This window comes from Rhinatrema bivittatum, chromosome 7, assembly GCF_901001135.1.
Source record: "Rhinatrema bivittatum chromosome 7, aRhiBiv1.1, whole genome shotgun sequence".
Lineage (NCBI taxonomy): Eukaryota > Metazoa > Chordata > Amphibia > Gymnophiona > Rhinatrematidae > Rhinatrema > Rhinatrema bivittatum.
This window is the reverse complement of record NC_042621.1, coordinates 89,784,892-89,799,838: the sequence shown is the minus strand read 5'-3', so window position 1 is coordinate 89,799,838 and position 14,947 is coordinate 89,784,892. Positions and strand designations below refer to the sequence as shown.

At 42.3% G+C, this 14,947-nt stretch overlaps 1 protein-coding gene across 7 annotated transcripts in view; it reads right to left on the bottom strand.

Moving 5' to 3' along the window:
* Positions 1-14,947, bottom strand: part of PRMT7 (protein arginine methyltransferase 7) — a 323,317-nt gene that overhangs the window by 61,040 nt on the left and 247,330 nt on the right. For 6 of the 7 annotated variants that reach the window (XM_029608658.1, XM_029608659.1, XM_029608662.1 and 3 more), the window contains one exon: positions 7,002-8,768. In XM_029608658.1, the coding sequence (XP_029464518.1) occupies positions 8,607-8,768 (162 nt within the window). In that variant the 3' untranslated portion in view covers positions 7,002-8,606. Of the gene's footprint in view, positions 1-7,001; positions 8,769-14,947 lie in introns of those variants that run through there. The other variant, XR_003857729.1, reaches the window with a different exon arrangement.

The window sequence follows — 14,947 nt, the reverse complement described above, 5'->3', positions numbered from 1 at the left end:
AAAAAAAACAGGGACTTACGCGCGTCCCGGGGCTCTGCGTGCGCCGGCGGCCTATGCAAAATAGGCACGCCGGCGCGCGAGGGCCCTGCTCGCGTAAATCCGCCCAGATTTACGCGAGCAGGGCATTTAAAATCCGCCCCTTAGTCTCTCTGCTATGCCCTTATCTTCCTTAAATGCCCCTTTTCCCCCTTGATCATCTACTGGTCCAACTCACTCCCTCGCAGCTTTCTGCTTCGAATATACCAGAAAAGGACTGTATTATGAGTTTTTGCTTCCACTATAAGCATCTTTTCGAATTCTTTCTTTGCTTTTCTTATCAATGTTTTGCATCTAACTTGCTAGTGCTTATGCTATTTCCTTGTTTCTTCATTTGGATCCATTTTCCCTTTTTTGAAAGATGTTCTTTTAGTTATAATAGCCTCTCGTACCTCACCTTTTAACCATGCTGGTAGCCATTTAGCCTTTTTCCACCTTTTGCAATGCTTAGAATACATCTGGTCTGGGCTTCTAAGATGGTATTTTTAAACAAAGTAAATGCTTGCTGTAGTAGCTTCTCTTTTCAGATTATTCGTAACTAATTTTCTAATTTTATCATAGTCTCCCTTTTGAAAGTTAAATGCTGTCGTAGTAGATTTCTTTAGTGTCCACCTCACCAGCTATGAAGTCATATTTGACGAACCCTAGTAACTCCAGCATTCGGATGGTTTTGCACATTGATTCTATGGCACCAGCTTTTGACAGGCCAATTATTCATTCAAGGAAAAACATGCACCCCCAACTTGAGTGGTTGTGCAGTCACCACAGCAAGGCACTTGGTAAAGACATTCGGGACTGACGCTAGGCCAAAAGGCAGTATGTAATACCGCAGGTGATGGTTCCCTACGACAAATCTGAGATATTTCCTGTGATGTAAGAATATCCTTATGTGGGTGTATGCATCCTTGAGATTGAGAGAACATAGCCAGTCCCCTTTTTGCGCAAAGGGGATTAGGTTGGCCAGGGAAACCATCTTGAACTTATCTCTTTTCAGAAACTTGTACAAGGCCCTTAGGTCTAGGATGGAATGGAATCCCCATTTTTATTTATTTATGTATTTATTTATTTAAAGTGTTTCTATACCACTTTTACAAACAAAGTTTAGTCAAAACGATTTATATAAATATAAAAAAATAAAAATAATAAAATAGCTGAAAAATTACACAAATCATATAATGGTAAAATAAAGGTTAATAAGAATTATAAATAATCTAATTAAATCAAAACAAATCCCCATTTTCTTTGGAATCAGGAAGTACTTGGGATAGAATACCCAACTCCTTTCCTCTGATGGAATGGGTTCAACCACATTGATCTCTAAAAGGAGAAAAACTCCTACTGAAACCATTCCTGATGTGGAGAGTGACCCCCATCTAGAGTCCAGAGGACAATTTGAAGACCCAATAGATGAAGTCTGTACCCTCTTTATATAATGCTCAGGGGATCCACAGGTCCAAAGTTACACTAGGCCAATGGTTTACGTAAATCCTCAGTCTGACTCCGACAGGAAGGTCCTCTGGCACAGATACAAGGATTCAAGTCATGCGCTCTGCTTAGAGGCCCACTGCTGCCTAGAACAGGCATGAGGGACTGGTTATGTATGGGACTGAGAAGCACATAACGCTTCCTTGGGTGGAAAAAGTTTCTCCTCTGCCCCATACTCTGGTACCTCCTGGCAGAAGAGAGCGATTCTCGAGTAGCTGAGGAGAGATGTTGGAGCATTACAGTGTGTTCACGGATTTGCACTACTGAATCCTTTGCCCTCTCTCTGAAGAGATTCTCTCCAGTATAGACTCAATGTGCCATTTTTTGGACCTCAGGTTGGAGGACTGAGGCCCACAAGCAGGTGTGTCTGCATGTGCAAATCCCCATGGCAGACACTCTCAATGCCATCTTGAAATAAGAAGCTTGGGAGTGAGTGTCAAGATAGTGGCGTGAATTACAAACTAGTTGACTGAAAGGAGACTGTGTAATGGTAAATGGAACCTACTCTGAAGAGAGAGACATATTAAATGGAGTGCCACAGGGATTGGCGTTGGGACCGGTTCTGTACAATATCTTTGTGAGCAATATTGCAGAAGGGTTAGAAAGTAAAGTATGTCTATTTGCAGATGGTACCAAGATCTGCAACAGAGTGGACATGCCTGAAGTAGTAAAGAATGAAAAGTGATTTAAGAAAGCTTGAAGAGTGGTTGAAGATTTGGCAGCTGGGATTCAATGCCAAGAAGTGCAAAGTATGTGTTGGGGGTGAAAGACTGATGAGCACAGACCAAGAGAGGGGTTGATACTGTCTGGGGATCTGAAGATGGCAAAGCAATGGGACAAGGCAATAACTAAAATCAGAAGAATGCTGGGCTGCATAGAGAGAGGAATAATGAGTAAGAATGCCTTTGTTGAGATCCTGGGTGAGGCCTCACCTGGCGTATTGTGTTCAGTTCTGGAGCCCGTATCTAAAAAAGGACACAGACAGGATGGAGGCTGTCCAGAGAAGGGTGATGAAAATGGTGTGGAGTCTTATCAGAAGACCTATGAGGAGAGGCTGAAAGATCTGAATTTGTACACCCTGGAAGAGAGGAGGTGCAGGGGAGATATGAAACAGACCTTCAGATACCTAAAAGGTTTCTATTATTGTATGGACTTTGAACCTTTTCCATTGGAAAGAAAATATAGAACCAGGGGTCACAAAATAAAACTCCAGGGTGGGATGACCCAGAACCAACATCAGGAAATATTTCTTCACAGAGAGGAATGCCCTTCTGGAGGAGGTGGTAAAGAAGAAAATGGTCAAAGAACTCATAAGGGCATGGGATAAACACTGTGGATCTCTAAAAGCTAGAGGATGGAAATTAGATAAGTGTGCAGTGGGATAACTTGCTGTTACAGTGGTTTCTACCTTTAGCAGAAGTCATGGAGATTATTACCCTTAACCAACAAGCCCTTATGCTTTTAAAGCAACTGCAACTTTGCTCCCTGCTTAGAAGGCAGGGGGAAAAGAGGAATTGGATTCAGATGACAACCAAGGGCCCCAACTTCCATGGTCTGGAATACTGATATGTAGACATAAGGGAAAGAGCACAGGACTGTTTCTACGGCCAAGTCCTAAAGGAAAAATGAAGAAATTGTGCATGGGGTAACTTGCTGGTGTGGCAATTACTATCCTTAATCAATAAGCCTTGATACTTTTGATGCAACTCTAACATTGCTCTCTGCTTCAATGGCAGAAGAAAGGGGACTTGGGCCCTGACTTTTACGGTCTGGGGAACTGATGCACAGATATTAAGGTAAAAACATAGGGCTGCTTCTACGGCCAAGTCCATAAGCAAAGCACGTCAAGCAGCACTGACTGATACATAAGGGTAATCTGCACGGCATGGCAGATACTACCATGGGAAGCTTGCAGGGCAGACTGGATAGACCATTGTTCCTTTTCTGCTATCATTTGTATTTTCTAAATGTTTCTATGAAATCATCAAAAGCTGAATGGACCATTGGTTTTCCACACTCCATTCCCTTTTCCACTACAGACTTAAGGTTGTGCTGCTTTTAAGGAAGCTCTTTGTTACCTCTTGCATCTGTTTCAGAAAGTTCAACATATACTGGAGAATGAAGAGCTGGTAGGTGGTTATGTGGTTGTTTAGCATAGGCCCTCTTTCCTTCCGAGAGTGTCCAAGGTTCTAGAGTCCTTGCTTGGGATCACTGAGCAATGAGTTATCAGTTTTTTGGCCTTCCTGAGAGCAGATTTGACCACTACAGCTTAGTGAGGTAGCTGCCTTTCTTAAAATCTGGGAGCCTTTTGGATGTGATAGTTCATGTCCATCTCCTTGTTGAAGGAAGACAGAGAGGGGATTTTCCCACATTCTCATCTGTAGTTCCTGAAGGATCTCATGTACTGGAACTGCCATAATCTCATTAGGGGGCTCCACGAACTGGAGGATGTCCAGCATCTTGTTTCTGGCTTCATCCTCCTCTAGCAAAAGAAATGGAATGGCCTCAGCCATTCTCTGCACAAAACCAGGAAAGGAGAGATCCACTGGTGGGGAGTTCCTTCTTTCTGAAGGCAAAGAGGGGTCAGAAAGGAGACATGTTGATTCACCTTATCTAAAAACATAACCCAGTTAGAACTCTTGAGTTAGACTCTGACTGGCATGCCAGTCGTTAAGATCCAGAAGGTGAAATAGCACCTCAGAGAAGAGAGAAGTTGCCTATTGGAGCCTGGATCCCAAGAAACTCCTGTTCCTTGGGGAAACTTCCATCCCCCCAATGAGCTGAAGATAACTATAATGGATGCCATCATTGACTCCAAATCCCCTCCGGGAACTGATGCTGGACGACTGAGCAGCTGGATGGCCTTGAACAGCAGCTGGACCTTAGCCGTGATGCCAGAGCCTCAAGGCTTAACATGGCCTTGTGCAAGGCCTGCTGGATCTTCCTGTCCAGCTTCGCCTTGAAAAGTGCTGATACCTACACCAACTGGGATGCAGGAGGCATAGTCAAGTCTTCCTGGGACACCAAAGGTGTAGCTGTTGCTGTCACCTGGATCCTTTGAGCCTGGTACAGTTCCTGGGACCGCTTTGGGGATGAGCTTTCTCCTCTGTGCTACCGCTTTTGGGAATTTGTGGCTGCAGCCAAAATGTCCCTGCTCCCAGAATTATGTACCAACTGAGACTAATGCCAGTGCTTCTTTGCCTTCTCTTGATGCTGGAGTCAAAAAGGTGGAACCAGACATCTTCTTCGAATGGAAGGAGGCAGGTGAAGGCCTGTCTTCCTGGTCTTACCTGATGCTTGATGGAGATGAATCAACAGCATTCATTATAGTTCCCTGGTTCTTCTATGTTGATGACTTTGATACTGGTGCGCTGTACTTCAGATGCCCGAATTGCTAGTCCGTCAGCTTCAGATGGGACTGTCATTCTTTTGGGGCCATGACTGCACACAGGTGACACTCCTAGACATCAAATGATGCCCTCAAGCACAGGATACATTTATCATGGGGGTCCATGATAGACATAATTCTACTACACAGTGGGCATCACCGAAAGCTGCTGATTTGCTTACCCATGGTTGGATGAAACATAAGTGAAGCAAAATCAATGACATAAGCTGTCTCCTTCATTTTTCACCTCTCTCTTCCTTATATTTTTTTCTCTTTGAGTCCCAGACTGGCAACATTCCTGCCATAATACTGTCATTCTATCCAGTCAAAATGATGCCCAATCAGACCATTGTTTAGTAAGAAAAAATAGGGGAGGGGGAAAACGACCTCCCACTTCTATCTAAGGGGGAAAAATAACAGCAAAAAACCCCAAGAAAATAAAAATTCAATAAAGGGAAAAACAAAAAAAACCCCAGAAGCTTTCTACTTATCAACTGAAAATAATACTACCAATAATAAACACACCTCTTTCCTTCTAGAGTCAAAACAATATTAAAAACACCACTAAAAAGTAACCCCTAAAAAGAAACAAAAAAAAAAATCAAGTAACAATTCAAAATTTGCTAGCTGGCCAGCTGCCTGAAACCAGGCCGCAAAATGATACACATACACTGGCAATCAATAATATATCACAAAAATTGACAAACAAAAAATCATATAGTGACATATAATATATTATAATCTTTATTTGGTTTTCAACAATATTCTAAAGAACACCCTTTTTAAAAAGTTTCTGTATTTCAAACACAAACCCTCAACAAGGAATACCAACCTAAAAATCCCAACCCATACTTACAAACCATTCATACTTCCTTTCACACAACTATTCTCTAAAAACATTTCTCAAATCTTTTCCTATATATTGAAGCTTTGCAGATATTTTTATAGATATTTCTTTTTTTCTTATCCATACCAGTTCAGTTTCTCAAAAGCAGAAAAAGATTCTTTTTATGCTGTAAATTTTCATTACTGCCAACAGTCACATCCTCTTTCTTCTGTAGACACTTATGATATTTTTATACTCCCTTCCTCCTCCCGATCTTTCTATATTTTCTTCATCCTCTCAACATGTTTCGCCTTTCGACGGGCTTCTTCAGCAGAGAATAAAAAATGTTTTCTGCTGCTCACATATCTTCAATACATTCGTTTTTACAGTATTCCCATACAGGTTTCATCTGTGCACCCTAAAACCATCGGACGCATTCACAGATACGTTCCTCGACTCCTGCTTTCCAATACATCATAAATGGGCTCCCACAGGATAGCCACTCTCGCGGTATATCCCGTAATTCGCTTTCACATGTTACCCTGCCAATCTCGACACCGGACGCCACCACTGCTACGGAATCCGACCGCCATTCATTTCAAACAAGTCAAGGGGATATACCAGGCAGCAGCATATCCACACAAGGAAAAAAAACCAAACCAGTAGCAATTAGGTGCTTGTTAACTAGCAAGCTGCTTAGGAAAACTAGTTACTTTTTCTTTTCCTCCTCCTCTGGGGTCAGTTGTAACAGCCCTGGAGGGCCACGCTCAAGGCAGTCCTCGAGGAAGGCTTGAGGGAACCACTAGTCTGAAGGGCTGCAGTCTAGGGGCCTCTTTCGATGGAGTAGGCAGAAGGAAAGCCAGAGTACTGGCATAATGAGGCAAGCTCTGTTAGGGCCCCCCCACCATCAGGTGGGGTAGACTCACAATACTCAGCCAAGATACTGGGAGGAAGTAGATTCTTATTCACTCTGGGGCAGATTTTATAACATGCGCGCGCACATGTACGCCCGATTATATAACATGCGTGCGTATGTTATAAAATCAGGGGTCGGCGCGCACAAGGGGTGCACAATTGTGCACCTTGCGCGCGCCGAGCCCGCTCCAAGCTGCGCTGCCTTCCTGTTCCCTCCCAGGCCGCTCCGAAATCAGAGCGGCCTTGGAGGGAACTTCCTTACCCCCCCCCCACCTTCCCTTCCCCTACCTCCACCCCCCCTTCCCCCCTACCTTTGATGATTTCTTTTTTTAATTTCAAAACTTACTTCCGCCCTGGGGTGGCCACGCCCCCACCCCTTATGTAAAGCCCCAGGACTTACACGAGTCCCGGGGCTTTACGTGCATCGCCGGGCCTTTTCAAATCCGGCCCTCTATTCCACAACACAAAATGGAGAGGAAAGGGCACAATAAAGTTAACACAACGAAAAGGAGGAGGAGGGAGAAAAGATTATGGCCTTGCTGTTTATCAAAGAAAGCTTAAATGGGAACAGGTACACATCAAACCAATTAGGCAGATAAAATTAAGGAATATTCATAACAAGAAAAGAAAAAATATATAATACAAAGCCAACAAACTTGGTGGGGGGGGGGAGGTGAAGGGTCACAATAATGGCTCACACTCAAAGCCAAATGTTATGGCTCCCCCTTCTTTCCTTTCAAGGAAAGTAGTGGACTGGTGGTGCTTGTAGAACTGAGAGAGCAGTGGATACCCAATGGGATTCTGCACCTTTCTGCATTATTTTGCTACCCATCACTAACTTGGCTAGCTTGCCTTTATTCAGTACACCCATGCATGCACTAACTAGCAACTGCTCTTGAGGTCTGGAGGAATTGCTGGTTTCCAGCCAACAACTGGGGCTTTGGATCAGGGGTGCCTGACGTAGGCCTCTGGGGTCCTGGGTCCAGGGCTCCCCCATTTGGGTCTGTAGGTGGGTGATTATATTTTTAGCTTCCATTTACTTCCAGAAGTTAAAACGTCACTTCCCCTCAGACCCTGAAATAAAAATTGTTGGTCATACCTAATGCACATAATTACCATGTTATTTGCATAAACTGCACTAAAATTAGGTCTCTTTTCTATGACCATTTCATTATGTTTGCTGTGCACTAAAGCCTTTATTAAATTGGCAATCATTTTAGCACAAAAACAGTAATTAAATGTGTATCAAGTTTAGTGTACTTTATTACATTTGCCCCTTTATAGGAGTTTAAGTGGTACTCCAACCTTGCCTGAAATGCTCCCTTGAAGGTAAATTGGTACCTATAGCTCTTCAAAAAACACAAAGCAAGGATGAGTTATTTTTACCAAAATTTAAGGCTTGTAATGCCAACAGCGCCCTTCTTCCAGCTCCAGCAGGCTATCAGATTGCTAAGTGCTCCAGTAGTCATTCCCTGAAAGGCTGCATAGAGGAAAGGACAATAAGCTGGACAGGACAGCAGTCAAAAGTAATCCTTGATTCAAAGAGAAAAAATACATTTAAAAAATGTTTTGTTTTTCTTTGAGTGCATTGTCCTATTGATTAGCCCTATACATCCTCAATATTTCAAGCCTGGACAACTCTGTGTGTCAGATTAAGCCACTTCTTTTGAAAACGTGTTGGTATGCATAACTAGTCTGCAGAAAATAGCAGGGATGTGGCTGCCAGTAGAAATGCTAACTCAGAACCTGATATCGATAACCACACACCTGGGAATTAAAAGATAACTCTGTTAAGCTGACTTGTGGTCAGAAGCTGTTAAAATCTCTTTTTCCCTTCTTTAGTCCTGATACTTAATCCCTAACGCTGTATCTCCTGCAACAGAAAACTAAAATCATGCCAACGTTTTGATATATAGAGTTAAATAAATTAGAAAAATATCAAGGAGGTTAGTTATTTTAAACTAGGAATTTATAGTTCATGGCGAGTTCTCCTTTCTTCGGGTTAAACTCAATTGAGTACGTAACATCAGTGGGGCAGCTGGATACAGTTGCAGGTTCCAAAATAGATCGGAAGAAGTACACGGCTTGTTTTCTGTGGGGGTTCCAGTGGCAATCACCCTGTGGTGGGAAAGGGAGACAAAATAATGAACAAATGAAATCAAAGTCACAAAGTCCCATCTCAATCCATGTAAACTATTTTGCTTGCACATGTTTGTGTTAAGTTAGAAGCACGTTTTCATTTAACATTCAGTACAACTTAGCAAACATTAAAGAAACGTATGGATAAGACAGTATAGAAATAGTAGTGGTCTGATGGGAGGACTGCAGTCACATGAGTATAACCTGTGTTTTAAATCTCAGGTCCGATCATGGTCATTGGATAAATGCTCTCAACTACTTATGCACTTATAAAATGAACAGAAGAGATGCGATAAAGGTGGGTTAAATGGAAATGCCTGATAAAAGCATTTGCAACTGTGGAACAGCTGCAAAATATGTAAATTGGACTAACACAGGCTCAGGTGAAGCATGAGCAATTGACTGTACAGGCTAAGCCAATACTGTTTCAATCTGCATATCTTTGCTGCTGCATTGTAAAGGAGAAGCAGTTTCATTTTCACCTCATGCACAGAAATATATTTTACATAATAATCAAATTAATTTGACATGTTTCAGATTGATTAGATCATTTTTTTCTCTGTGGTGGTGCAGATGGGCGAATAGATACAACACAATTAGTCTATTCTGCTGAGCTCTAGGAACACACTAAAAACCGAGAAGAAAGATTAGTCATTGCACTGTAGTATAAGAAGATGAACTTCTTCAAATTAAAACATGACAGATATCACTGTATACAAAATAGCATTAGAAAGCACAGTTGCTTACCTGTAACAGATGTTCTCCTAGGACAGCAGGATGTTAGTCCTCATCATCCGATGGAGCCCGGCACGGAAAACTTCTGTCAAAGTTTCTAGAAGCTTTCACCGTCACATTGAGCATGCCCAGCCTGCTACTATCCACGCAAGGTCCCCTTCAGTCTCGTGACATAGCAAAATACGAGCGAAAAATAAAACAACAAACTGGAAGGAGAACCCAACTCCATGGGAAGGCGGGTGGGATTCCTGAGGACTAACATCCTGCTGTTCTAGGAGAACAACTTTTACACGTAAGCAACTGCACTTTCTCCGAGGACAACAGGAATGGTAGTCCTCACATGTGGGTGAATACCAAGCTCCAGACTGTCCCCGGAGCAGGTGAGACCAACAGCAATTGAACAAAGCGTCAACAGGCACAACACAACTGCGACACTGTAGGTTGGCAGGGCACTGTCTGGCTCCCACAGAAACACGAACAGAAAGAGTTGGGTTCAGGTCTGGAACAGGTTGCGCAGGACAGACTGACTGAAGGCACTGTCCCGACGTCAGTCCTTGTCTAAACAGTAATGAGCCGCAAAGGAATGAAGGGAACTCCATATTGAGGCTCTGCAAATTTCGACGACAGGGACTGCACGTAAGTGAGCCACAGCCGTCGCCAGAGCCCACACAGAGTGCACCTTTACTCTGCCGGCTAGCGGAAGGCCCGCCTGCACATAGCAAAAAGCAATGCAGTCTGCCAGCCAGGTGGATAAGATCTGTTTACCCACCGCCACTCCCAGCCTATTGGTATCGAAGGACACAAAGAGCTGAGTGGGCTGCCTGTGGCTGGCAGTGCGATCTAAATAGAAAGGCAAGGCCATCTTGCAGTCCAAGGTATGAAGAGCCCGTTCTCCCAAAGACACTGAAGGCAGAGAAACAGGCAGTACCATGGAAGCACAAGGGAGGTGGGGCCCCTGAAAATCGCCCACCCACCTCCCCTGTACTGTACCCTGTATTCCCCTTTACTACTTAAACCCCCCAAGTTTTTAACCCCTAACTCATACATGAATATTACTGTACTCTTGTATGTATCACTGTACACTTGTATATATTGTATATACCTTATTCTGCTAATTCTGTACAAGTTATACCCCCCAAATTCTTAACTCCCTGTTTAATGTATTTTCGCTGTTTAGTTCCATGTAAATGGATATGATGTTTCGATGACTATCGGTCTATAAAAGCGGATGGATGGACAAATAAATAAATAAATAAATAAATAAATAAATAAATATGTCTTCTATGGGAAGTATTCAAGACACGCAGGACAGGGATTGAATTAAGGAAGTGGAGCACCAATAAAGAACAGTATTATAAAGGTTAGCCATCATAGAGGCACTCTTTTCCTTTCCTCCTGAATCTTTATTGCTGGATCATCTGTCATGGTTCCAGAAAACTCACTGCTAGACCTTCCTGCCTGGTTTGTGACCCTTCACTGTAATCTTCGTTGTTAAGAACATAAGAACATAAGAACATAAGAAAATGCCATACTGGGTCAGACCAAGGGTCCATCAAGCCCAGCATCCTGTTTCCAACAGTGGCCAATCCAGGCCATAAGAACCTGGCAAGTACCCAAAAACTAAGTCTATTCCATGTAACCATTGCTAATGGCAGTGGCTATTCTCTAAGTGAACTTAATAGCAGGTAATGGACTTCTCCTCCAGGAACTTATCCAATCCTTTTTTAAACACAGCTATACTAACTGCACGAACCACATTCTCTGGCAACAAATTCCAGAGTTTAATTGTGCGTTGAGTAAAAAAGAACTTTCTCCGATTAGTTTTAAATGTGCCCCATGCTAACTTCATGGAGTGCCCCCTAGTCTTTCTACTATCCGAAAGAGTAAATAACCGATTCACATCTACCCGTTCTAGACCTCTCATGATTTTAAACACCTCTATCATATCCCCCCTCAGTCGTCTCTTCTCCAAGCTGAAAAGTCCTAACCTCTTTAGTCTTTCCTCATAGGGGAGTTGTTCCATTCCCCTTATCATTTTGGTAGCCCTTCTCTGTACCTTCTCCATCGCAATTATATCTTTTTTGAGATGCGGCGACCAGAATTGTACACAGTATTCTCTCACCATGGAGCGATACAGAGGCATTATGACATTTTCCGTTTTATTCACCATTCCTTTTCTAATAATTCCCAACATTCTGTTTGCTTTTTTGACTGCCGCAGCACACTGAACTGACGATTTCAATGTGTTATCCACTATGACACCTAGATCTCTTTCTTGGGTTGTAGCACCTAATATGGAACCCAACATCGTGTAATTATAGCATGGGTTATTTTTCCCTATATGCATCACCTTGCACTTATCCACATTAAATTTCATCTGCCATTTGGATGCCCAATTTTCCAGTCTCACAAGGTCTTCCTGCAATTTATCACAATCTGCTTGTGATTTAACTACTCTGAACAATTTTGTGTCATCTGCAAATTTGATTATCTCACTCGTCGTATTTCTTTCCAGATCATTTATAAATATATTGAACAGTAAGGGTCCCAATACAGATCCCTGAGGCACTCCACTGTCCACTCCCTTCCACTGAGAAAATTGCCCATTTAATCCTACTCTCTGTTTCCTGTCTTTTAGCCAGTTTGCAATCCACGAAAGGACATCGCCACCTATCCCATGACTTTTTACTTTTCCTAGAAGCCTCTCATGAGGAACTTTGTCAAACGCCTTCTGAAAATCCAAGTATACTATATCTACCGGTTCACCTTTATCCACATGTTTATTAACTCCTTCAAAAAAGTGAAGCAGATTTGTGAGGCAAGACTTGCCCTGGGTAAAGCCATGCTGACTTTGTTCCATTAAACCATGTCTTTCTATATGTTCTGTGATTTTGATGTTTAGAACACTTTCCACTATTTTTCCTGGCACTGAAGTCAGGCTAACCAGTCTGTAGTTCCCGGATCGCCCCTGGAGCCCTTTTTAAATATTGGGGTTACATTTGCTATCCTCCAGTCTTCAGGTACAATGGATGATTTTAATGATAAGTTACAAATTTTTACTAATAGGTCTGAAATTTCATTTTTTAGTTCCTTCAGAACTCTGGGGTGTATACCATCCAGTCCAGGTGATTTACTACTCTTCAGTTTGTCAATCAGGCCTACCACATCTTCTAGGTTCACCGTGATTTGATTCAGTCCATCTGAATCATAACCCATGAAAACCTTCTCCATTACGGGTACCTCCCCAACATCCTCTTCAGTAAACACTGAAGCAAAGAAATCATTTAATCTTTCCGCGATGGCCTTATCTTCTCTAAGTGCCCCTTTAACCCCTCGATCATCTAACGGTCCAACTGACTCCCTCACAGGCTTTCTGCTTCGGATATATTTTAAAAAGTTTTTACTGTGAGTTTTTGCCTCTACAGCCAACTTCTTTTCAAATTCTCTCTTAGCCTGTCTTATCAATGTCTTACATTTAACTTGCCAATGTTTATGCTTTATCCTATTTTCTTCTGTTGGATCCTTCTTCCAATTTTTGAATGAAGATCTTTTGGCTAAAATAGCTTCTTTCACCTCCCCTTTTAACCATGCCGGTAATCGTTTTGCCTTCTTTCCACCTTTCTTAATGTGTGGAATACATCTGGACTGTGCTTCTAGAATGGTATTTTTTAACAATGACCACGCCTCTTGGACATTTTTTACTTTTGTAGCTGCTCCTTTCAGTTTTTTTCTAACAATTTTTCTCATTTTATCAAAGTTTCCCTTTTGAAAGTTTAGCACGAGAGCCTTGGATTTGCACACTGTTCCTTTTCCAGTCATTAAATCAAATTTGATCATATTATGATCACTATTGCCAAGCGGCCCCACCACCGTTACCCTCTCTCACCAAGTCCTGTGCTCCACTGAGAATTAGATCTAAAATTGCTCCCTCTCTCGTCGGTTCCTGAACCAATTGCTCCATAAAGCTATCATTTATTCCATCCAGGAACGTTATCTCTCTAGCGTGACCCGATGATACATTTACCCAGTCAATATTGGGGTAATTGAAGTCTCCCATTATTACTGCACTACCAATTTGGTTAGCTTCCCTAATTTCTCTTAGCATTTCACTGTCCATCTCACCATCTTGACCAGGTGGACGGTAGTATACCCCTATCACTGTAGTCTTCCCTGATACACAAGGGATTTCTACCCATAAAGATTCAATTTTGTATTTAGTCTCATGCAGGATGTTTATCCTGTTGGACTCTATGCCATCCCGGACATAAAGCGCCACACCTCCTCCCGACTGCTCCTCTCTGTCATTGCGATATAATTTGTATCCCGGTATAGCACTGTCCCATTGGTTATCCTCTTTCCACCATGTCTCTGAGATGCCAATTAAGTCTATGTCATCATTTACTGCTATACATTCTAATTCTCCCATCTTACTTCTTAGACTTCTGGCATTAGCATACAAACATTTCAAAGTCTGTTTTTTGTTTGTATTTTTATTCTGCTTTTTAATTGATAGGGATAAGTTAGAATTTTTTAGCTCAGGTGAGTTTTTAGTTACAGGCACTTGGACTACTTTTCTAATTATTGAAACCTCCCTGTCGGGATGCCCTAATTCTAATGCATCATTAGTATCCTTTAAAGATACATCTCTCCGAACCATGCGCTGCTGAGCGACTGTCGGCTTTCCCCTTTGTTCTAGTTTAAAAGCTGCTCTATCTCCTTTTTAAAGGTTAGCGCCAGCAGTCTGGTTCCACCCTGGTTAAGGTGGAGCCCATCCCTTCGGAAGAGACTCCCCCTTCCCCAAAAGGTTCCCCAGTTCCTAACAAAACTGAATCCCTCTTCCTTGCACCATCGTCTTGCACATGTCATACTGTCATACTGGGTCAGACCAAAGATCCATCAAGCACAGCATCCTGTTTCCAACAGTGGCCAATCCAGGCCACAAGAACCTGGCAAGTACCCAAAAACTAAGTCTATCCCATGTAACTGTTGCTAGTAATAACAGTAGCTATTTTCTAAGTCAACTTAATTAATAGCAGGTAATGGACTTCTCTTCCAAGAATTTATCCAATCCTTTTTTAAACACAGCTACACTAACTGCACTAACCACATCCTCTGGCAACAAATTCCAGAGTTTAGTTGTGCGTTGAGTGAAAAAGAACTTTCTCCAATTAGTTTTAAATGTGCTACATGCTAACTTCATGGAGTGCCCCCTAGTCTTTCTATTATCCGAAAGAGTAAATAACTGATTCACATTAACCAGTTCTAGACCTCTCATGATTTTAAACACCTCTATCATATCCCCCCTCAACCATCTCTTCTCCAAGCTGAAAAGTCCTAACCTCTTTAGTCTTTCCTCATAGGGAAGCTGTTCCATTCCCTTTATCATTATTTGGTCGCAACTATATCTTTTTTGAGATGCGGCG